General features: G+C 43.0%; 3 protein-coding genes across 4 annotated transcripts; 1 reads left to right on the top strand and 2 right to left on the bottom strand.

The window, feature by feature from the left end:
- The first annotated feature begins 823 nt into the window (after positions 1-823).
- On the top strand, positions 824-7,658 carry LOC115768342 (inosine-5'-monophosphate dehydrogenase). The gene is made up of 6 exons (XM_030712906.1): positions 824-987; positions 1,952-2,418; positions 3,234-3,384; positions 4,887-5,538; positions 6,304-6,844; positions 7,451-7,658. Exons 2-6 carry the CDS (start codon positions 2,213-2,215, stop codon positions 7,554-7,556), a joined length of 1,656 nt encoding a protein of 551 aa, XP_030568766.1. The 5' UTR covers positions 824-987; positions 1,952-2,212; the 3' UTR covers positions 7,557-7,658.
- Positions 7,659-8,996: 1,338 nt separating this feature from the next.
- On the bottom strand, positions 8,997-17,171 carry LOC115768358 (rabphilin-3A). The gene is made up of 4 exons (XM_030712925.1): positions 16,854-17,171; positions 10,621-12,022; positions 9,850-10,064; positions 8,997-9,779 (listed from the first exon to the last, which is right to left on the bottom strand). The coding sequence occupies exons 1-4, from the start codon at positions 16,928-16,930 to the stop codon at positions 9,476-9,478; spliced, it is 1,998 nt and encodes a 665-aa protein (XP_030568785.1). The 5' UTR covers positions 16,931-17,171; the 3' UTR covers positions 8,997-9,475.
- Positions 17,172-19,752: 2,581 nt separating this feature from the next.
- On the bottom strand, positions 19,753-23,660 carry LOC115768344 (vacuole membrane protein 1). 2 transcript variants are annotated; one of them, XM_030712907.1, is made up of 5 exons: positions 23,493-23,660; positions 21,593-22,066; positions 21,218-21,499; positions 20,843-21,149; positions 19,753-20,779 (listed from the first exon to the last, which is right to left on the bottom strand). In XM_030712907.1, the coding sequence occupies exons 2-5, from the start codon at positions 22,033-22,035 to the stop codon at positions 20,285-20,287; spliced, it is 1,527 nt and encodes a 508-aa protein (XP_030568767.1). In that variant the 5' UTR covers positions 22,036-22,066; positions 23,493-23,660; the 3' UTR covers positions 19,753-20,284. The 2 variants fall into 2 exon arrangements, with proteins under 2 accessions (XP_030568767.1, XP_030568768.1); XM_030712908.1 differs by having other exon boundaries at positions 21,593-22,063.
- Positions 23,661-24,243: the final 583 nt, after the last annotated feature.

Below are 24,243 nucleotides of genomic sequence, written 5' to 3'. Positions count from 1 at the left end.
TCGTTTGCCAGGCCGAAGGCAGGTAGAGGGCGCTTAAAAGCATGCAACATGGAACTCGATAACAGCAATGCCCATTACATCGCCCTGTTAACGTTTACATGGGCATGTTAAAGTGCACGAGGGTTTTGATTTCAGTGTTGTTCAATTGTAAAGATTCACTAATTGTGCTTTACATTGTGTCATTTTATAACTGACCTAATTAAATGTATTTATTAAAAATTAAATTAAATATATTTATAACAAACGCCGTTTAAGCTGTTAATTCGAAAAGGAGCATATTAAGCTACTACATTTCATCAAATCCAGTTTCGTTGAGCTTCGCTTATGGTTTGTGTATTGAGTAAGCTTTAACTTGGTGCAGCAAATGCACAAACCTATTTTGCTTATTACATATCCAGTTGGCGCAGTGTGACCGCTCTATGCTTGTTACAAGGAAATATGGTCACCCTGTATTAACTCAATTTAAAAACAAAGCAAACAATTTGACAGCAGATTAAAGACAGCAACTGCACAAATGAGTTGTGTTAAATTAAATTTTTACTTTTGGAAAATATACAGTTGAAAGTGATTAAAAGGGGTTAATGGATTAATTTAATTTAATCAAATCATGCCTTGCTTGCGACAGAAACATATGCTACATAACTTGCGATATATGCAAACGATATATGCCACATATCGCTTAAGCAACATCGCCAAGAACGATATATTAGAGGCAAACAATGTAAAGCAAAACCATTAGAGAAACAACAAAGAATAAAAACTTAAATGCAAATTTAATTATATAAAATAATGTTTGTGTCAAATTAATTAAGTTGTATGTTTGCGTGTTTGGTAACACTTGCCCGACATATCGATAACTATTTATTGCGTCTCAAAAATATCGGCCAGGCCAGTATCGATATATGTTGACGTCTCTGCACTTCACTCGAATTGGAGACAGTTAAAGTCAATATTTCGACGCTTTCGGTTGGAAGAGCGGCTGGACGGGTAAATATCAAAAGCACGTGCTTCGACCAAAACAAGGAGCACACACATCTCACAAACTGCCCAACATCCCGCTGACCGTCAATTGACGGGCTTAACCCTTATCCTTGACATACAATTAATACTTCGGTTTTCTCATGCTCTGCTTGGCCAAGTGCATAGAACAATCATTTCGGCCTGTCGTCTGTCCATCTGTCAAACTACGTTTGTGTGTGTGCGTGTGCGTGTGTGCGCCTTTTGACGTTATTCGCTGGCAGTTAAAAGTGTTGGGCACTCCTATACGCTGGCGGAGGGTATTATAGGTCTGTCATGAAGTATGCTACGCATAGAAAACGTCTTCGATCCCCGAGCCGTATCATGTCCGTCTGCAAACGTGTCTCTGATTCCTCAAAACTATCCAAAACTCGAGAGACTTATCATATGGCTGCCATAGTAAGAACCGGTCGGAAAACGTGTTTTTGTATGAATTACTTTTTGTTTTCCCCAGCTATTTTGATCAAACTTCATTTTTATGAGCTATATTATATTTCTAACACATTTCCAAAGTACGAACGAAATCGGGCTACTATATTGTATGACTGCCTTAGTAAGAACCGGTCGGAAAACGCGTTTTTGTATGTTCTCCCAGCTATTTGGATCAAACTTAAGATTTAGGAGCTTTATTACATGTCTAACAGATATATATTTCGCTAACATATCTAAATATCGAATCATCATGGAACTAATTTATCATATTTTTATGAGAACAACTGATCTTAAAATGAGTTTTTCTTCAAAATTTTCTTCAAATATTTCAAACATAACTGTATATATATTTTACATACATATATATAATGGATATTCCAAAGGTAGCATATCTTTGGCTGCGAATGCAGAGCATGCCGCCGTCGGCTTGGCTCGATTGCAATGCTTTCTTTTAATTGAATTGCGTTCATTTATTTTGTTTTATTCTGCTTTTATGTTCTAGGCACGAATTGGCAATTGCAATCGAATTGATTTCAACTTTAACTGAAGAGGCTCAGCAACAGCGAAAGCCAGCTGCAATCTGCCAAGAGGAGGCCATTTATATATATGTCTATATATACATATATATATATATATATATATATATAGTCGTATAAATCATAATTAACGTACGGCGTCTGCTTGTTTAGACATATTTGTTTATTGCCTTTGCTTTTGCCTTTGCTGTTGCTATTGACATTGCTTGCCTGAGGTGAACAGTCGCATGGCAAACAGAAGCGCAGCCGCCGACGTCGGCGCCAATCTGAAGCCAAAAGTTAATGGCCTAATGGGCAGCGGCGATTCGTCCAGCTACCCAACAACAACAACAAAGACAGCAGCAGCCTCAGCCGCAGCTGACAAGTTGGAGCAATTGCAGGATGGGCTCAGCTGCAGCGAACTGTTTAAAAATGGCGAGGGCCTTACCTACAAGTAAGTGTTAAGCAACACGCGCACATACACACACACATGTACGCTTGCACTCTCTCTCTCTCTCAGACACACATGTACCCTTGCACACTTGCACACGCTCTCTCAGACACACACACATGCACACTTGCACGCGCTCTCTCAGACACACAACATGTACACATACACACACTCTCTCTCACAAACACACACACGCACGCACACCTACAACCTTTCAAAGTTAAAGTTTACTTTGCATCGTTAAGTTAATGAACTGTTCAATGCTAACTCAACTAAATCGTTCAATTCAATGCACTCGTTCAGTTTGTCAGTGGCTACTGAACGAAACAATGTACTCTGCTGTTATACAGTTATTCATGAAAGATGCGTTTTGTTCAGTTCGACGCTTTTTCAGCCGTTAATTAAAGCTACATTCTATGGCGCCTATTAAACATAAACAAATGTATTCGATTATTATATTAATATAGAAAGAAATCCATTTTAATATAAAACATTTTGATGCATATATATATAAAGTTTAACCTTCACTTGACTTATTAAAATATTAAATGCATAAATTAAAGAAAATTAAACTAAATTCAAAATCAGAAAATGTATTCAATAGCGCGTAAACTCATTTGTTGCATTGATCAAAAACTGAACGAGTCAAATGACAGATTTGGTACATGACGTTTGAACTAATTCACATTCAAATTGAACTAGTTGCACCCCCCCCCCCCCCCCCCTCCCCCTCGCACATTTTAACCGTAAGTCAGGCTCATGTTACACACGCACACACTCACACAACGCTCGCTCTGTGTGCTTCGCGGCGCACACAGCGATTTTCTCATATTACCCGGCTATATAGACTTTGCCGCCGAGGAGGTCGATCTTAGCTCGCCGCTAACGAAGGGCATCACGTTGCGTGCACCGTTAGTCAGTTCGCCCATGGACACGGTAACCGAATCCGAGATGGCCATAGCCATGGCGGTAAGTGTTTGTTTTATCTACGGCAATCCATAACTGTACATATATATATATATATATATATATATATGTATACAACCCGATACCACAGACAACTTTTAACAAGGCTGCAAATCAGTGCGAGATTCTTTGAACTGAACCAACTACGAATTGACGACGTGCAAATACCCTTACGCTCATTTGCCAGCGTTACATAGCACATAAACGATATAGTAACCTGATTCATAAAGCCAAATTTGTATTTTTTCATTAACTATTCTAACTATCTATATTTGAGCCGATTTCTTCTTCAGTAAGTGTTCGTTATTCCCAGCTAAAAACTTTCATGGACATATTTTCAATTTTCATCCATGCATAACAGAGCATATTTATGTTAACTTGCAATATGCTCCGCCAAAAAAGTTGTTTAAACAAAAGCTCAAATCTCAATCGATTGTTCCCATGCCAGCTATATGATATGTTGCTCGGAATCGGTTGACTAAAACAAATTTGCTGACTGCAGCAGAAACTGAAGAAAGCATCTATCTATATACAAACTGATAATGTTATGCCGACTCGGCTTTAAATGTTAATAACATATGCTATTCGCAGGCTTGAAGATGCTTTCCATAATGTTACACATTGGCTAACATTATAATAATGCTCTCTGCAATACTTAAATCAAGGATAAGCTTTTCAAAAAGGTTCTATGTTATTGTTAGCATGCTGTTAACATACCACTGTTGACTAATTAAAAGCAGACTGCAACTAATGTTAATGTTAGCGTTAATTAACATTGTGAACAGACACCTGGCAAAAACCAAAAGATTGTTGCAGATTAATATATGTAATCACTGCTAACGTAACACTGTTAACGTCACTCTGTTATCGTCATTTTGAGTACTTATTTAGAAGATGTCCAATCTTGAAGTGTATTAACAGCTACATTAATAATTTGAATCAGCTACGAACTTAATTTTTGTTTTTCATGCTGTGTAATGTCACGCTGTTAACGTAACATTAACATTATAAATGTTTGAAAATGTAATGCATACTGTTAACTTTACATAAACATTATAAATCGAATACATATCAATTGCTTTATGCAGTGCTGTTAATGTGCTGTTAAATTATATAATGCTGTTAATGTCAGGCTGTTAACGTCAATTAACACTTAGTGAATCGAATTCATATCAATGCCAATTGCATTCTGTTATCTGTTAACGTTAGCATAATTATGCTATAATGTTAACGTAGCGCTGTTATTGCCACATTAACATTTGACGGGGTCAAATGTCGGGTTTGCAGCCTTGTCACACGTTGTCGATAAACGATAACCGATAACCGATAAACGACGAACGCCGACCGATGCACATCGCCATTTGGTGCTCCATGCTCCAGTTGTGGTTGTAATTGAACACTCTTATGCGCCTCTAAATTCGCTAAAAACCAAAAAAAAAAAACAAATTTTCCCCCACACGCTTACCCTGGTCGGAATTATATTTGGCGGGAAAACCAACGCGCAGCTGTGTGGTGGCATTGGGATCATCCATCACAACTGCACGCCGGAGTATCAAGCGTTGGAGGTGCACAAGGTTAAGAAATACAAACATGGCTTTATGCGCGATCCGTCGGTGATGTCGCCGTCAAATACCGTTGGCGATGTGCTCGAGGCCCGTCGCAAGAACGGCTTCACCGGCTATCCCGTTACCGAGAATGGCAAATTGGGCGGCAAGCTGTTGGGCATGGTCACGTCCCGTGACATCGATTTTCGTGAACATCAACCGGAAGTCCTATTGGCGGACATCATGACCACAGAGCTAATCACGGCACCCAACGGCATCACCCTGCCCATGGCCAATGCCATTCTGGAGAAGAGTAAAAAGGGCAAGCTGCCGATTGTCAACCAGGACGGGGAGCTGGTCGCGATGATAGCCCGCACGGATTTGAAGAAGGCACGCTCCTATCCGAATGCATCCAAGGATTCAAATAAGCAGCTGCTCGTCGGTGCTGCCATTGGTACACGGCACGAGGACAAGGCGCGTCTCCATCTCCTTGTGGCGAATGGTGTCGATGTCATCATATTGGACTCATCCCAGGGCAATTCCATTTACCAGGTCGAGATGATCAAGTTCATCAAGGAAACCTATCCCGATCTGCAGGTCATTGGCGGCAATGGTAACTAATCCCAACTAATCCCAAAAAAAAAAAAACAAAAACCAATTCCAATTGTGTGTAATGAAACTAAATGCCACGCCCTCAACCTTAGCTGTGCTTCTTCTTCAGTCCCTTATTCCTGTTCTAGACGACGATCCAGCCACGTCCTTCTGCATGCCCTATCGATATCTCAGCCCACACTCATAATATCGATAATTATCGATTTTGAGACTTTTGGGATATTTCCCCCAATTTCCCATTTCTATAACCTGAACCCATTGAAAATGGTTAACAGACAGCAGGACAGACATCTCCGACCCCATCAAGCATATATATATATATTCTTGAGCAGCATCAATAGCCGAGTCGATCTGGCCATGCCCGTCTGTCCGTTTGTATAAATGCAAAGATCTCAGAATCTATAAGTGCTAGAGACTTGAAATTTGGACAGTAGGTCCTCCTAGTATCCGCGCAGCAGCGTTTCGATAACTTGCCCCGTTTGCAAGTAATCGATAAAAAGTCGATATCGAATTTATGTTCTTTGAGCAAATCTCATAAACTATGAGAACTGTAGACACCACATTTGACAAGCAGCTTCTTGTATAGTATATATCTAGATAAATATCTTTAATTTTATAACTATTGCCGCGGTTCATCGGGATTGCATTGTCCAGAAGAAGCACAGCTTGAGGCACGCATCAGTTTGGCATTTACTTCTGTTACGCACTGTAGAATTTTCTTGCATTGTGTGCTCGAGCACTAACAAATACTCCATCTCTCTGACAGTGGTAACACGTGCCCAGGCGAAGAACCTTATCGATGCTGGCGTGGATGGCCTGCGCGTCGGCATGGGCTCCGGCTCGATATGCATTACCCAGGAGGTCATGGCCTGCGGCTGTCCACAGGCAACGGCCGTCCATCAGGTATCCCAATTTGCCAAACAGTTCGGCGTCCCGGTCATTGCCGATGGCGGCATCCAATCGATTGGGCACATTGTCAAGGCCATGGCATTGGGTGCCAGCGCTGTGATGATGGGCTCCCTTTTGGCCGGCACCTCAGAGGCGCCCGGCGAGTACTTTTTCTCGGATGGTGTGCGCTTGAAGAAATATCGCGGCATGGGCTCCCTGGAGGCCATGGAGCGTGGCGATGCCAAGGGTGCGGCCATGTCCCGCTACTATCACAACGAAATGGATAAAATGAAGGTCGCCCAGGGCGTCAGCGGCAGCATTGTCGACAAGGGCTCCGTTCTGCGCTATCTACCCTATTTGGAATGTGGACTGCAGCATAGCTGCCAGGACATTGGCGCCAATTCGGTCAGCAAGCTGAGGTGAGTCTCTTTCACGACATACACTGCAAACGTATGTGGTTTTGCTGGTCAATCAGTACGCCAGCTAGCTGACTAGCGAGCCAATCAATCAGTCAGTCAGGCAATCAGTCAACGAGTGACTTTTTTACTTAGTTAGTCAATCAGTATGTTTGTTCCCTAGTATGGCTATCAACTAGTCAGTCAATCAATCAGGCAGTCAGTCGCTCAATCAGTCAGTCATTTCCTTATCTTTTAAGTCAATCAATCAGTTGCTCAATCGGTCAGTCATAACGGCAACTAGGGCTTCAGTCTATTTGTTATTTAGTCAATCAATCAATCAGACACTCATTCAATCGCTCACTCAATCAGTCATCCAATGATTCAGTCAATCGACGAGTCAACGAGTGAGTCTTTTATTTAGGGGATCAATCAGTTAGTCAGAGTTTGTTTACAAGTGCGTCAATCAACCAGGCACTCAGTCGGTCCATCAATCACTCAGCTCGTCAACTAATGAATCAGTCAATCAGACAACTACAGAGTACTTTTTCGTCAATCAGTCAGCTAACGAGTTATCCTCTTATAGACAAACATACCGCTTATACAGCTAATCCTTGCTTATGCTTGCAGAGAGATGATCTACAATGGCCAACTGCGCTTCATGAAGCGCACCCATTCGGCCCAGCTGGAGGGCAATGTGCACGGCCTCTTCAGCTACGAGAAGCGTCTCTTCTAACATACAAACAGTGCTGCGGCGTCGTCCGCTGGTGGCAGCCACTATCAACAGCAGCAGCAGCAGCACACAACAACGCAGCATCAACATCAGCAGCAGCAGCGGCAGCAACAGCAGCAGCGGCAACGTCAGCGGCAGCAACAGCAACAGCAGCAGCAGAATTCACATACGCAGCAGGAACAGCGTCTTGTTTATCATGCCGGACACGAGTTTGGGCGACTTCTGAACAGCGAGAACGCCGGCTTGAAGCGGCACAAATCGCCTTGTGCCGGTTCCCTATCTTATCAGCGTTTCATTTAGCTCTTAAGCGTTTTCTCCTATTATTTAGTATTTTGCCTAACTTAAGCGTTGGCAACCCAATTGGCTCTCTTCGTACAAAGGCAAACAATTGTGGAATCTCTGTGGAGCCTCGAAGCTGAGGTCTACATTTTTGCCACAATTTGCGGCAACTGCAAAAGTCCAGGATTAACTATCTTGATGTACTTATCCACCTATATAAACATACATATACATATATATATATGAATTTATATATATTTCCTATATATATCGGTGTGTTTGCCCAACTTATTCAAATGCCAAATCGGCTACTAAAAAGAAAATCGCCGGAAATTCTCCTGTGAGCTGGTTCGATCAGCGAAACCTGAATCAATTTTCTTTTCATCCTTAATCTCTACTCTTTCCTAAACTATCTATTAATTTTAATATTATTCTTATATATATACATATATGTATGTATATAAAAAACAAAAACTAAAATTGTATACGATCCTCTATGCCAAAATCATAAAATTGTAAATTTTTGCTGTTGAAAACGCGTTGGCGATTTGAAGCACCTACGAAATTTGTTCATATATCAAATTTGTTAAAATATTTATATGCATAAATGATTTGTACATATACATATATAATTGTATAATTAAAATGTATTCGACTTTACAAATTGTATAAACTCGCCGGAAAGAAAACACACTGAAAATTTCTCTTGTGGCACACGCGTTCATTCCCCTCAATAAAATGATTTCTTTTATGAAATATATATATATATTTTTTGTTTGTTTAATTATATATATATATATATCAATATATATATATATTTAAATAAATTGTAAATGTTTGCGCTTCAAAATTTATTGCGATTCCTGAGCTCGTTTAAAAACGCGCTGAATTCCCATCCACCATTAAAATATATGATTTTTTTCAATATTCATAATTTTGATTTTTGATTTATTTGTGTATATGTATATATACATATGTGTATATATATGTATATCTATAAATAAATTGCATTCGTTAAATGCTTGACTAATTCGTTTGTTTTTCTGTGTGTGTTGGCAAAAGATTTGAATATTATAAATATAGAGTGCTCTGCGAGAAATGTTTTTCAATTATAATAAATATATGAATCAAAAATATTATTTTATTACTTTTTGTAGGTAAATTTGTTAGCTACTGTCTTGAGTTTTTTATATATATATATTATCGATAAAAATGTTACAAAAGTTTTGTGCAAAAAGAGAAAGAAACGGAAAGAAAAGTATAAAATAGTAAAACAATTGTTGTATGTTGATAAACCCTTTTTAAGGACACTTAAACAAAGCTATATACAGTATATATATGTGTGTGCGTGTGTGTGTGTGTGTGTGTGTGCGTGTGTGTGTGTGTGTGCGTGTGTGTGCTTGTGCATGTATCTGTGTATGCAGGAAGAAGAAGCGAGCGAATTGAGGTTATGTTGAGCAAGCATTTGCGAGAAAGAAAAAAGTGTTCGTAAACACACACACACACGCACACACACACACACACACACATGCATGCAGGCATATCAAAAATATATTTTCATATATATATATAGATATATAAGTATATGGTATGCATTTTATGAAACTAATATTGGAATCAGCTTGGCGGGCGCACTTTTTTGGCTAATGTGTGGGATTGTCCGGAGCAAGGCAATGCCACTTCTCATGGAAATGATCGGGCAGCCGTATGCAGTCGAGCCACTGCTGAAGTCGATCGCCCTTGCTTTGGGCGCCCAGCTGGAGGCTGCCCAGGAAGTCGTTGCTCTTGCCCAGATCCTTGTCCCAGACGGTCAGTATGAGCATCTCCTTGTTCAGATCATGGGGACTGGCCTCAAAGTAGAACTCCTCGTTGTAGATGGGATTCAGTGTGCGCCATTTGACGCTCGTCTTGTGCTTCTTGTTCTTATGCACATCCGGTTTCAGTTGCCTAAGACCGCGCGGGAATTAACAGAGATGCCATTAGCTGGGAGGAGGAACAGAAAGATTGCTTAACTCACAGCTTGACAAATGGATCGGAGCTGCCGTTGTTGTCCATGGCCAGCAGATTGATGCACTGCTTCACATTGACCACCAAAGCACGCCGTTTCGTATTGTAGCACAGCGAGATGAGCATCTTGCCATTTGGCCAGCTCTGCGCCAGCTCCGCCTCAGTGCTATACTGATCCTCGACGCCCAGCGGCACCGATATCCGATACTGCGATGTGCTATGCACCTGCAATGATTCGCATATATAATTTCAAATTATTTACCAAATTCTGGTTTCCCAATCTTTTTAGAGATTCTCTCTCTGCTTCACGCTCCGGTTCGATGTAAGCCTAGGCTAAGTCTCAATAGATCCCATATGACAAATGTATTCTTGATTCGCATAAATAGTCGTGGACGTGGACCGTCTATTCGTATGTTCCTTTGCATAGAACCGACTTTCTCACGAAACTGGCCGGTTCGAACTCCCCTCTATCGTATAGCTGACATGGGCGGAATCGGTCGGAAATGTTTCTCTTTTGAAAGATTGCCTTAATTCGACAATTTCTATATTGCCTTACTGCTTAGATTTGATCAACATGATGTTATCGGTTTACTATATCATATAGCTTTATTGGAAGTATCGTATGGAAAACTTTTCCAGCCTCCTCCAGGCAAAGTCTTGCCATAATCGGACAACTACACTATATAGATCTATATGGAAAACGGATTGATTCTCTCACAGGAAGGGTATTTGAAATTCGGCGTGTTTTCACGCGTATTTCACCTCTCGCAACAGAACTCACCGTGGATAGACAGATCTTGGCGGCGCCCAGAAAATCGTGTCCGTATTTATCGTCATCGAAGAGCGCCACATAGAGCAGGGAATTGCCCAGCTCCTCGGGCTCAACGCCAACGAATTGTAGCGTCTCATTGAAGTCGGGATTGCGGGTCTTGTGGACCGTTTTGGTGCGCTGCCAGCGCGTATATTTCGTATGCCCCTCGGGCGTTACAATGTTCAGCTTGCAGTAGGGATCGGCCAGGCCGGCGGCATCCATTGCGGGCAAGTCACGTGCACGGACCATGGTGCAGTCCAGACTGTGGAAGTTCTCCCGATAGCTGATGGCAATCTCTAGCCAGCCTAGCAGTGGATCCCGACAATGTTGCTGCTGCTGATGTTGTTGTTGTTGCTTCTGCTGTTGCTGCTGTTGCTGCTGCTGCTGCTGCGGGGTTTGGTTGTGCGTGGCGGAGTTGCCGGAACCGGAGCTGTCGCTGAAGGACCACGACGAGCTGACCGAGCTGCGACGCAGAAAGCTGCCCTCGCGGCGCAGCTGTGCGACCGTGGACGCCGTCGAGATGTTGTCATAGTCCTGGCTATCCGCCTGCCGCGCATTGCCCTGGCGGCCAAATAAGAAGGAATTGGATAGCTTGCGCTCGCCTCCATCGATGAAGCTACGTATGGAGCCGTAGGCGCGCAGCCGGAAGCTTTCGTCACGCTGCAGCCGCTGGGAGCCGGCAGCGGCGGCGGCGGCGGCGGCTGCGGCAGCTGTGCCCGGCTTGGCGCCCTGATCCGGCTGATCCTCCTCCTCCGGCTCGGATTGGCCGCTGGCGCTGCTGTTGCCGCCGCCGCTGCTGCTGCTGCTGCTGTCGTTGACGCGTATCGTTAGCTTCTTGATGCGTGCAGCGCGCGTCGGTGTGGCGTGTAGGCTGCGTCCGACTGCTGCCGCCGCTCTGCCACCTGCTCCGCCCGCTATGGGCGTGGCAGTGGGCGTGTTCGTTGCACTGAGACTGCGCACGGGCATGTCATAGTTGGGCAGACCCTTGAAGAACCAAGCGCCCGACTTCTTCCACATCTCGCGCGTCTCGGAGCAGATGCGGCACAGCCAAATCTCGCGCGTCCGTTCGCTATTGTGATACCTAATGTTGATGTCGACGCTGCACTTGGTGCACACGGATTTGCGACAGTCCTCGCAGATGATGCGCTGCGGCCGCAGCAGGCCGAACGCATCGCCGCACAGGCGACAACAGTTGGGACCGCGCTCCACCGCGTGCAGCTTGATCTTCTCCACACGCTCCACAAGCCGGCCCACACGCTGCCGTTCCGCAATCTCGATCTCCTCATTGCGCCGTATCACCGATATGATCGCCTCCTGCTCATCCGGACGCAGCGGCTCGTTCGTCTTCGAGCTGCTCCAGCCGGCTTTCAATCTGCGAACACAACAAAATGTTAATAATTATGCGCCTGTCTGTGTGTGCGGGTGTGTGAAGGTGTCCGGGTCGCTGTGCGCCTAATGAGCATCATTAGTGCCGGCTGCCTAATGCGGTAATTATGTTTCTGATACCCTACACAAGGGCGTAACGATTGTAACGAAACGTGTAACGCATACAGGAAAACGAATGATTGATTGACCGAGTCTGTTTGACGGACTAACTAGTTGACTGATTGACTGACTGATTGACTAGTTGATTGACTGATTGATTTAGTAGGAAACTCACTGATTGACTGACTGACTGCATAATTGACAGACTCACTAGTCGACGGATTGACTGAGTCTGATTGACGAAATAACTAGTTGACTGACTGACTGATTGATTGATTGACTAATGAATATACTAGTTGATGGACTAACCGATTGACCAACTACCTGACTGATTGACTGAATAATTGGCAGACCCACTAGTTGAAAGAATGATTGGGTTTGATTGACTGACTGACGAATTGACTAGTGAGTCTACTAGTTGATTGACTGATTGATATACTCACTGACAGAATGACTAATTAACAGACTTACTAGTTGACTGATTTACGTACCGACTGTTTGACCGACTTATTGATTGATTCACAGGCTAACTGACTGATTGACTGACTCGCAGATTATGACTGACTGACTGACTGACTGACTGCCTAGTTGACTGACAGAATAAGACTGCCTAGTGGACTAGAATGACTGGGTTTGATTGACTAACTGAATAATTTACTGGTGTCTCTAATAGTTGACAGACTTAATGACTGATTGCCTAACTCCCTGACTGACTGATTGATTTATTAAGAGACTCACTGATTGAATAACTCCCAGACCGACTGTTATACTAACTGATTGATTTACGGACGGACGGTTTGACTGCTTGCCTGACTAATTGACAGGCATAATGACTGCCTAATTGACTAATTGACACACTTACTAAATGCCTGATTGACTAATCTCCAGACTGACCAACTGACTGATTGATTGACAGGTTGAATAATTAAAAGACTCACTTAGACTAAATAGGAGTTCTTGTTCTTTACTACTTCTTCAATCCACCGCATGTGAGGAAGGGTATTAAATGTGCGGCTAACCATGAATACATTGTACATTGCTGTTGTTGCTGCTGCCGCTTAGCTCAGCTTCAGCCTTAGTTCCAGGGCCAAAATGTCAAGTTCAAAGTTAATTAAGAGCCTGGGCTCAGGGCTGTGCCTGGGTCCGGGTCCGGGTTCGGGTTCGTGTCCGGACTTGCGCGATTTATGGCCACTTTGGAATCACTTATACATGGCATGAAAAACGCAGCGGCCATACGGGCACGGGCACACACACACACACACATGTGAGTACATTTTTATGTAAATGGGGGTGGCACTTTACGTGGAATTTGTACCTTTGGCAAACGCCAGTTAATATGCATATGTATGTATGCATGCATAATCATAGCGAGGCTTGACAAGCTTTGTTTGCGGCATATCGCCTTATTATCGCTTTCTTTTCGCCCCGTTGATTTTCATAATTAAAGCAACGAAAGCCTTTCAGCATATTAACATTTAATGCATTTATCATATATCGAGTAGGGCTCGCCAATCTATCGCCTGGGCGATAAGCATAAATTTCACTCGTGCGATACTAAGAGAACACTTCCTTTTTCTATACAATAATAAGTAAGACTTTTCTTTGAAGGTAACGTCATATTTACCTGCTCTGCTTAAATGTTACCTGCTTTGCTGGAGCTGAACTCAGCCTGTTTCTATTTGAATTTAGTTCTTAGCCAATTTAATGAAACCAACTTGTTTTAAGTCAAATAAGGCTAATAAGCATAACAATAGAAAGAAAACAAAAACAAGTAAAAATGCAGCTAAGAGATACCCTGTGCCCACTGAAACAAACAAACACGCATACCTTTCGACCTTGGAGAAACGAAAAGATCTATTACGATGTTATCAAGTAAACTTGATCGACGTTAACATACAAGTGGACCGACAGATACAGATCTATAGAGACAGTCAAAACCAGGCAAAACCATCAGACCCCTTTGTAGCCTAATGTTTACAGGGTACACACAATAAAAACTCCAACCATTTCAATATACAACTTTCTGATAAGAATCTTGAAGGGAGCATAACCTCAACTTAAAAATACATACCAAGCCCAACTCAATGTGCACGCACACACACACACACGCACACACACACACACACGCGCGTCTCTGAACGTGTTCGTTAAAATGTTTCTGTTACGCTTTGTGTTCGTGTTCGTGCTGCTCACTTTGTGGCCGCCATTTCATTGCCTTGCCGCGGGTTTATTGACTTGAAAGTAACGCACACACTCAATAGGCTGAACCTATTGCGAAATCAAGCTGAATTCGTTTTGGAATTGAATTTCTGTTTAGCTGATAGCAGCTTGTTAGGAAGAAATGCTGGAAGCAGTGTTCCCTTGAGGCTGCTATGCGCATATCCACTGTACTGTGTGTGCACTGTACATGCAAATATACATAAATGTGCGTGTGTGTTTGTGTGCGCGCGTGTCTCCGTGTGTGTGCTCTAACCTCGCCTGTTGCCTTGAGGGCTTTCCGCTTCAGTTTCAGCAGCTGCCGTGCACGCTGTCAGGATCAGGCAACGGTATTTACGTTCGAGCAACAGGCAAACTGAGTTAATTTCACTTTGCGTGCACATAATAATTTGTTTGCCCCATTTGGCGTACTTAAAATGCAATTGCAAAATGCACTTAACAACTGCGTACTCTCTATCGAAATAATACAACAACAAAAAACCGATGCCAGAGCATGCGACATTATTGTCACATTAGCACTAACTGCATCTTTGAGGCCCTCACACGATCAAGCCGTTGAATTGTCGCACGCTTAGCCAATTCTAATGCCTGCTCGGCACGTGTACTGCACCTAAAATGGCGGCTGTCAAAATGCATGGCATGCAGCAGAAGAGGTTGCCGCTGTAATGAATGCTGTCAAACGATTAGCTGTTGCTTGTCATGGTTTGCATGGTATGCAGCAGAAGAGGTTGCCGCTATAATTAACGCTGTCAAACGATCAAGCTGTTGCTTGTGATACGATCAAGGCAATTGCATTGCCTGCTCTGCAAGTGTATTGCACCTAAAATGGCGGCTGTCAAAATGCATGGTATGCAGGAGGAAGAGGTTGAAGCGTAAGCTGTAGGCATGTAAGCGCTAAAAGAGACAGGGCAGCATTTTGAAACAACATCGATAGATATTCTTGAACTTCTTAAAATGAAAATGCATTTCATTTACATAAGAGTTAATGCAACTCGTTCGCTTGCGGCAGCCAATTTAAAAGCATTTCGCACTGCAGCGCTGCGGTTTCTGCCTGACAGCTCTGAGCTTTCGCAGCTGCTGCGACGGCTGCCTTGGGCTGTAATTTGAATTTCAAGTACATGCTTGTCAGCTGCACAATAGCCGCGCCCCGTCCAGCTGCCGCCACCCAGTTCGTATGCCATGTCCAGTGTACATGCGTCACGCCTGCGGCATTGTTTCTATGCTTTCTTTTTTTTTTATTTTTATTATTATATGTACAGTTGAAGCTCGCTGCGAAAATTGAGCGAACGGAAGTGTAAATTGAGCACTTGAAACCTGCTGCCAGCCAACTGGCACACAGCTGCCATCCGGTGCGCCCGCTGTGCGTGTATTTTGCGGCTGTGGCATTATGCATAAAGCGTGCTTCAATGTCTGTGCAGGCGTGTGTGCCTGTGTGTGTGTGTGTGCGGTTTTGTACTTGTAGTTAATTCTGCGTAAAGCCCCAATTCACATATTCACAGTCAGCTGGGATTGCGCCTCACAATACGCTACACGTTTTCACTTTGACACAAACATATGCTGCCAGCGACCGTGTGCCTGTGTGTGTGTGTGCGTGTGCGTGTGGGCGTGTTAATATAAATGTTGATGCCCGCTTCACCCAGCCTACCAACGGCTCAGTCAGTTAGTCGCCGTCAATTGCAATAAATAATTGTGTATTCCGACTGTGCCATAAACATGCACGCGGTTCATAAAAATAACCAAAAAAAAAAAAAAAAGAAAGAGAAAACAAGAACAACTTGAAGCATTATTAAAATTTAATTAATCTGTCAGCGAGACGGCGGCAACGAGCTCAGCGAGCGGCCCAGTCAGCAATTATGATTAGACGAAGGACGCAGGACGCAGGAGGACATGTGGTCCTTTGGCTGTGCGCTGGGTCCTTGACAGCACGTTGGCAATTCCATGGCCAAGCCGTGTGCGTGTGTGTGTGTGTGTATGTGTTTGATTTAGCAACAGCGTTGCGCGCTTTAGCTATTCACACACACACACACACACACACACACAGACAGATGTATATGTATATATGTGCAGAGGGAGACAGCGGCGACTGACGCAGTCAAAGTTAATTAAATTATAACTAAAGCTTTTGTCGACACATACGCGACAGTTGGCGTTTCTGCTCGTTGCTGTTGTTTTTGTTTTTGTCTTTTTTTTTTTTGCGCTTCGCACTAACTGTTGCGCGCCGCTTGTTGCCTTATCAGCCAGCAACAACAACAACAACAACAGCAACAACAACAACAACAACGTGAGCGGCCAGCTTTTGTTTATGACGCGCACAGCACATTCATGACAATTCACATTGCGCTTTGTTTAAGTTTAGTCAACGTTAACGCTGTTGTTTAACTTGGACACACACACACACAGACACACACAGAGCTAGACATGCACACAGCCTGTAACAGGCGCCCAATTGTTGCATTGGCATTTTTCATTGCCTACATTTGAGCGCACTCCGATTTACTTACTTGGCTCGCAGCGCCAGCTGCCTGTCGCTGGGACAGACAAATTTGTTGGCCGTATTATTGCGATTTGCGAAATCCATCTTCTCACATATTATATAGATATTGCAACATTTTCAATTTATTTTCAAATCTCACACGTATTCCAAATTTATGCTGTTAAGCGCAAAACAAAAATAGTTTACAAAAAAAAAACGCTGCCTGCCAACAGGCGCACTTGCTACTTTCTGTTGTTGTTTATTTCAACTGCTGTTTGCCGCATGCAAGCAAATTGAAAACAACAACAAGAACGCGAACGCGTTGAAAGATTGTTGGAAACACGTCTTAATGCGCACGCAGCTGGTGCGCGTCTATGTCTATGTAATTTCTGCTTTAGCAGCCACAGCGACAGTCGCCAAATTGGCCCGTTCGCAGGCCGCAACGGCCGCTAGTGATGTGCCGCACGGCGCCATAACTATCGACAAGCGCTGTAAACATCGATTGCAGACACTGTAAGAATAATCGCATGCTTCTTTACATTTTATCAAATTGAAATGCTTAGCTAGACTCTTGCCAAGTATTTTGGCTACTTTTGCTGGATTTCGTTAATTTTTTAATTTCACCTACGTAACACAAGTTCCAAAGTGCCACAGCAATTGCTAAGGCATATTTTAGATTTATATTGAATTTTTGTTAAAAATTTCAATAGAAATCTATCATTCTCTTAATTTATTTATTAGACTAATAAGTGGTATTGTCAATATTCACATAAATTTAATTTAAGTTGTTCCCATGATAATAGAATAAATGAAATAGAGCAAACAAAATGTAAAGACTTTGAACCATATCAAAAAAAAAAAAAAAAAAAACGTTATATATTATTAAGTACATAAAATGTTTTTCCTTTTTTTTTTTGTCATTTTGTCTGAGATCACACGTGCGATCGATAGCAATCGCACGCATACGATACTAGTCACAGGCGTCACATGTGTTAGTGCCAGCCCCAATTGAAGCAACGGCAAATGCAAGCATGGGAAATGGGAATGGATGTTGCGGTGAATGTTGGATTAGATGGGGTTGTTCCGGCCGCATTCAACAAACGGCTTCAGTTTCGGTCCCCAGCTTCGCATATTTGCACGCGCCGAGCCAAAGCAAAGCTCGTTTGGGGAGCAACACTTGAGTCACGAGCACGCATCAACACGCTCGCAATCGCACTCCATCCATCTCCCTCTCCCTCTCTCTCTCTCTCTCGCACACACACTATCTTACGCAGCATAACTGTTTCCGGCTGGGCTCTGCACATGCCACATAATTTTATTGCATACTTTTGTGCGCCCACTTGCTTTTTTCGCTTTGCGCTTAAGTTATGCTGCTGCTGCTGCTGTTGTTGTTGTTGTTGTTATTGTTGCCTTGCCCGCAGCCCTTAGTCCTGCGCGCCGCTTTCTGGGTGTGGCCGCTGCGCGCCTCCTGTGCATTCAGCTGGAATTCATGCGCGACGCCTACCAACTCCCAGCTCCGCAACAACAACAACTACAACTACAAAAAAAACTATCAGCCGAGGGCCGCAGGCATTTGGCCTTTGCAATGTGGCAGCTGAAATCTGTCGGACGCGCATAGTTGGGTATGCCATCCTTTAGCACGTGTGTGTGTGTGTGTGTGTGTGTGTGTGTGTGTGTGTGTGCGTGTGTGTCCATTTTAAATAAATGCTGACAGCTAAATGAAAATATTTTATGTACGTGCCAAGTTTTTGGACACTGACATCTCGCATCTGGCATCTCGTCCCCTCCTATCCCATGTCCTTTAGCGCCGGGCTCGTGTCGTCTTGTTGACATTGCGCTTCATCCTGCTGGCTGACTTGTTAGTCCTTGCTGTTGTTGTTGTTGTTGTTACTGCTGCCCTCCCTTGGATTGGGCATTCGCAACGCGTTCGCATCGCAGTCGACATCATAAACGTAACGACAAGTGCGACGCCAGCGGCGTGTGTAACTGTAAGCCAAAGGCAAATGTCCTTCTCAGCTGGATTTGCCTGCCTTCAGCTACCCAAGCCATTTGGCCTAATGAGCCAACGCCGCCGGCATTGTCAACAGCTGGGCTGTAACTGAGCCCGAATCTTGGCCACATTATGGACACCGTTCAGCGGCATTAATGTGATTAAATCACAAATCAATTAGTTGATAGATTTCATGAAGACCTTGACTGCTTTGATTGGATCCCAGCACAAATGTTCCCCTTTCATATTATTTTTCAGCAGTAAAAACTGACCAACTATTTGCAGGCCTATTTCTAACTGACCTAACATCCTTTTCATATCGGACCAAATAAGGATTTACTTGACAACAGATCACCAGTCAATATACCAAATTTCAGCATCATAACTTAAATAGTTTCCGAGTTATGATGTGAAATGACCTGGTTTCAGCGGATCTTAACGGTATTTCATAGCGCACACAAAGGCACTTTATCTATAATGATATCACAAGTTAATCTACCAAATATCAGCTAAATAGCTCAAACAGATCCTGAGATCTGATGCCGAACCACTTTGGGAGCATCTCTGTAAACCTAGCCTAAGATACATATTTAATTCGATTCTCGAATAACTGTATGCTAGCTGGCATGAGAAACTGTAGCTAAACACATTTGTGGTCTTTGGGTCATCCATCATTAGGCATACGCAAACAAATGCCCAAACTTGGGCTCATCAAGCGCAACCGCAATACAGAATGTTTACTTTACATATTTGTAATTTCGTTTATTTTTCAGTATTTAGAGTTTAGTTTCAATTTTCTATTTTCTATTTTGTTTTCAATGTCTTTGTTTATCTTGAAGCACAACAATTTGCGTTCGTTATTGCGAAACGCACAAAAATGGAAATTCGGAATAATAACAAATAAACAAGGGCATAAAAAAGGCAACTGAATGACCAGTTTTTTTTTTTGTTTTCTTTTTATTATTATTAACATTAAACATGCTTGTTTTTAGTTGCCTTTTCACTTGTGTTTTTCTGTTATTCTGTTTATCGGTTTTTCCTTTTTAACTAGTCTATTCTAGGGTATCTCTACTACGGTCATTTCAAGTGGCTGCCCTGACGGCGCCATTGCCATCTCTTTCACTCCTTCACATACATTCGAAATACTTGTACAAAATATCATTTAAAATTTTTTACGGTTCCATTTTGGAATTCCACTTGGCAGATGCCCTCCAATTGCCAGAACAAAGGAAATATGATATAACACACATTTTTTTTTTTTAGCACAAGTGAAACTCTGAAAATGCCGCTGGAATTTGACTAACAAAAACAAAAAAAAAAAAATTAATTGCATAATAAAAATCCGACGACTATCGACCAAAAAAAAAAACAAAAAAAAGAAGGGAATTAGAAGCAATGGAAAAAAAAACTATTAACAAAGAATTTAGCATAGGGGAGACAACAGCCGTAGGATTCTTGTGGGCAGGCACCTAATCACGCAGCGCCTTTGGCTTGTTATGCTTCCTTATGCTGGCGCTGGGCGTGGCAGCCGGCGGCACATGGCGCGGCTTCTTGTGCAGCCGCTTGTGATAGCTCTGGGCCAGGGAGTTGACAATGGACACCACGAAATAGCAGACCATGCCAATGACAAAGGTCTCAAAGATTTTTGATATCAGATTACCCGAATCAGAACCGGCGGCGGCGTTAGCGTTGCGTCCGCGCTGCTGTCGGTGCAGTCGCTGCTTCTGATTCTCGAGGAATGCCTTGAACGGCTGTTGTAGCTTGCGACCAAATATTGGCATCGTGGCAATCAGATCGACGGCCCGCTCGATGAGCGTCTCATTGAATGCGATAATCACAAATATCTTCTGTATGTGCATCTTGATGATGGCCTTGCCTATCAGTGTGGCGCCAAAGAATGTCCAGAATGGCACCAGAAAGTGGCCGCAGGTGATGCCGGCCAAATCGAACAGCGGATTGGGTATCTGGGTATCAAAATAACAAAATGAAGCAACAACAATATCGGTAGAGTAGATGCAGACACATACGCTTGCACAGGCCAATATGCCAAAGAAGCCAACACGCTCGACGACACGCTCCATGAACAGCTTGCCCTTGTCCATGAGACTGAGGTTCTTCTGATGACGCTTGGCATTGAGCGCCTCAAAGTCGGCCAGCTCCTCGGCATCGTCCGGATCATAGCCGGACAGACGTGCTGCCTTGGCCATAAAATATGGCGGCAGTTCGCCCAACGCAGTGCCAGCGCCCCAAAGGAACGCCTCCAGGCGCACCTTTGACATGATGGACCAAATATTGGGCATGCGCTTCATATACGGCTCCTCCGGACAAATGATGCTGACAATTAAAAAGAGCACGGGTTACATTCAAATATATATTGAGCGAGCATTCACTGCAGCACTTACTCGTCGGGATAGGGCGGCTGGGGGAAATCGAGTGAATTGCACTCGTAGGCGGCCAATGTGACGCTGGCTATGTGCGGGCCCAGATAGAGCAGAAATGTGTGCAGGCCAGTGCCCAGGCCGACCGATGAGAGAACGCCCAAACCGAGCCAGTAGACAAAGAACCAGGTATTGCGACGCACCAGCTCAATGAGCAGCTGATGTGGCCCATCTAGTTTGTAAATTATGCTAAATAAAATGCCTAATACTATTAAAACGGCCAACAGGCCGCGTTGCTTCAGTAATCTGCAAGAGGAAAAAGAGAAAGAGAGCGAGCGAGAGAGAGGAAGAGTTAAATTCGGAGTTTATTGTATATAATTGGTTTCATTGTGCACTCACCTGCTGCTCCAGGTGCGCAGCAGTGCAATCAGTTCGAATGCACAGTATTTGGACGTCTGCATTGGATGACGCCAGAGCACCAGCTGTGCGCGTTCCATGCGCTCTTTGTCTTTTTGCTGTTTATCCTTTTTGCTTAGCTGAGTCTTGTTGCTGCTGCCGCCGCCGCCGCTGTTGGGCTTCGTGTGTGTCGCTGCGAGCGTTTGCATCTTGGCAGCGCTGCTGCTGCTGCTTCTACTGCTGCTGCTAGTGCTGCTACTGCTATTACTAACTGTAAGTGAGGTGTTGCTGCTGTTGCTGTTGCCCTTGGCGCTACCATTGGGCGTCTGCTGTTTCTTTTGGCTTTTGTTGCTGTTGCTGTTGCTGTTGCTATTGCTGTCGTCCTGTTTGCGCTGGCGTGTGCTATTCGCATGGCTGCCTGTGTCCTTTTTGTTGTGTTGTGACATTTAAGCGCCTTGCTGTGTCTTCGAGCAGCTACTAAACGATAAGCAAATTAAATAAAAACAAGAAAATAAATATAATAGCACATGCACAAATTAAGCTTCAATTATTTAAAAGTGCGACTGTTTGTATTTTTAGTGCTGCCAGACTGTTGATTGCTTTTAAGTTGTAGGGGCGTTGCCATAGAGCTGCCAAGTGCTGATCATTTATGCTGCACTTGTATGACAAGCTTGTCGTATCGTGTATTGCTGATTTTTGCGCAGCAGCGCATAATTTGTTAATTTGATAAATTAATTGAACAAATTTGATCTTATGTTTTTACACAGAACAACGAGCTATGATTGTACTTGTAAAATGCGCATACATATAAGATAACTTAAGAGTATTCAATATTCGTTGTGACACACATACATAAGTAGCGTTTCTTTTTTCTTGACCTTTTGTTTCGAAATAGCCGCAACAGCAACCATGTCGCTAGTTCTATCTGGTGTGCTACAATTATTCTGTTAGTTGGCAACGCAACAAAAAAAAATACGTGTGTGCTGAGTTTTGTGCGCGCGGGAAAAGCACAACAACAATGGATTATCATACGATACTTGAGCACCAATAAAATGAATCCACATAGTTCCCAGCAAAAGCGGAGCACACAACACACACACAAACACACTTAAGAGCGCGCACGTTTAAGCATATATGTAGGTGTATGTGTTTGGGTTCTGTAAAGCGTGGCAGTAGCAACAACAACAAAATGCTGATCAGCAGCAAAGAGTGGACATTAACACACTTAATTCTGCTCGTCATAACGTGATACGCACACACACAGACTCACGTTTGCTTGTGCGGATACAATAGGCGGGTGGTAGTAGTAGTGGTAGCTGCTGCTTAATCAGCTGTTTGTCTGGGTTTTGTTGTTGCTCGCCGTACAACACGCCATACAACACGTATATACATACGTACACTTAATGTATGTATGTTAATTGAATAAAAATGCTGTGTGGCCAAAGTGTGAAAGCTTCCTTGACATGCAGCAGTTACCGCTGTTGCAGTTGTGCCGTTAATCACTGTTAGGTTTCGCTTTTCTTTTGGGGTGGCAAATGGCGCAGAGTCGTCTGGGCATTGGACAACGAAACCAATAACGATAACAACAGCAACAAAGAGCCAGGGCCACGACAAAGAATAAATGCGTCACGAAACAGCACTAAACAAAAATCAATTGCATTCGCTGCAGCCGCTTGCCATGACAACAGCAATACTGATACTAATAATAATAATACTGTATAACTGCGCTATTTTTCATTCGTCACAAGCTGTACTTGACAACAACAGCAACAACAACAAGAAAACATTAAAACAACAAACAATTCTGCACTCAGGCCGCAACGGCGCCTGTTTTGTAACGAGCCGTCGTCGCCTTGTAAACTGGAAAACATCGTTTTTTACTGTTTTTTTTTTTTTATTTTACCTGATTTGTGTTTTATTTTCGTATTGCAAATACGCGAACACCTATTATTTGGTCAGCAACTCGTTTGCACTGGTGCCGTTGATTCGTTTCACATAAAAACAATAACTTAATTATGAATAAATGTGCAAAGCCTGCCCACCTATTGCCTGCATAAAAAAAACACACGTCTAAACTCCGGCTAAACAACAGTCTATGTTAATATAAAACTCAAAATGGTGCTGTTATTGCAAATACAGGCGTTATGCTAAAATCAACTGTTAACACTCTAACATACCATGTTATGTACATAAGACTGCTAACGATAATTTAAAAAGCAGCGCTGCTAACTCATTTTGGCTGCCACTATGTTATCGATTTTAAACGTTGACAAATTTATCGAAATCAACACTTGAACTTGGTTTAAACAAAAAGATGAGATTTAAAATGTTTTTTATATGACCTTAACTGGCAAACCTTTGTTCCCCTTCTCCCGATAAAGACAAATAACGGCTGATGCAACTGCCAAATTGTGTTGTCTCTTTCGTTTTACGACAAGTCAAGTTTTCTATTTCTTTTTTTTTTTTTGTTTTTATTTATTTAATTAATAGTAGATTAATTACTGTACGCTTAACCAAGAGAGTCCTATTCGTAACCATACACACTAAATATGCACAAAATTTTGTTGTATTATTATTACACAAAAGAAAGAAAAAAAAAATCAGGAAAGAAGGTAAAGTACCTTACAAAATGATATAAATTGCACGGTACACAA

Source organism: Drosophila novamexicana, unplaced genomic scaffold, assembly GCF_003285875.2.
Source record: "Drosophila novamexicana strain 15010-1031.04,08,12 unplaced genomic scaffold, DnovRS2.1 tig00001753-arrow-arrow-pilon, whole genome shotgun sequence".
Classification (NCBI taxonomy): domain Eukaryota; kingdom Metazoa; phylum Arthropoda; class Insecta; order Diptera; family Drosophilidae; genus Drosophila; species Drosophila novamexicana.
The sequence above is the reverse complement of the archived record's forward strand: the minus strand, read 5'-3'. Positions and strand labels throughout refer to the sequence as shown.

Coding starts and splice junctions, on each gene's coding strand:
- LOC115768342 (XM_030712906.1), top strand. CDS start 2,213: ATGGCAAACAGAAGCGCAGCCGCCGACGTCGGCGCCAATCTGAAGCCA. Junction 5,539..6,303: donor GCAGGTCATTGGCGGCAATG/GTAACTAATCCC, acceptor TCTCTCTGACAG/TGGTAACACGTGCCCAGGCG. Junction 6,845..7,450: donor AATTCGGTCAGCAAGCTGAG/GTGAGTCTCTTT, acceptor TTATGCTTGCAG/AGAGATGATCTACAATGGCC.
- LOC115768358 (XM_030712925.1), bottom strand. CDS start 16,930: ATGGATTTCGCAAATCGCAATAATACGGCCAACAAATTTGTCTGTCCC. Junction 10,065..10,620: donor CCAAGATCTGTCTATCCACG/GTGAGTTCTGTT, acceptor GAATCATTGCAG/GTGCATAGCACATCGCAGTA. Junction 9,780..9,849: donor TCCGATCCATTTGTCAAGCT/GTGAGTTAAGCA, acceptor GCGCGGTCTTAG/GCAACTGAAACCGGATGTGC.
- LOC115768344 (XM_030712907.1), bottom strand. CDS start 22,035: ATGTCACAACACAACAAAAAGGACACAGGCAGCCATGCGAATAGCACA. Junction 21,500..21,592: donor CTGCGCACCTGGAGCAGCAG/GTGAGTGCACAA, acceptor TTCCTCTTGCAG/ATTACTGAAGCAACGCGGCC. Junction 21,150..21,217: donor CAGCCGCCCTATCCCGACGA/GTAAGTGCTGCA, acceptor TTTAATTGTCAG/CATCATTTGTCCGGAGGAGC.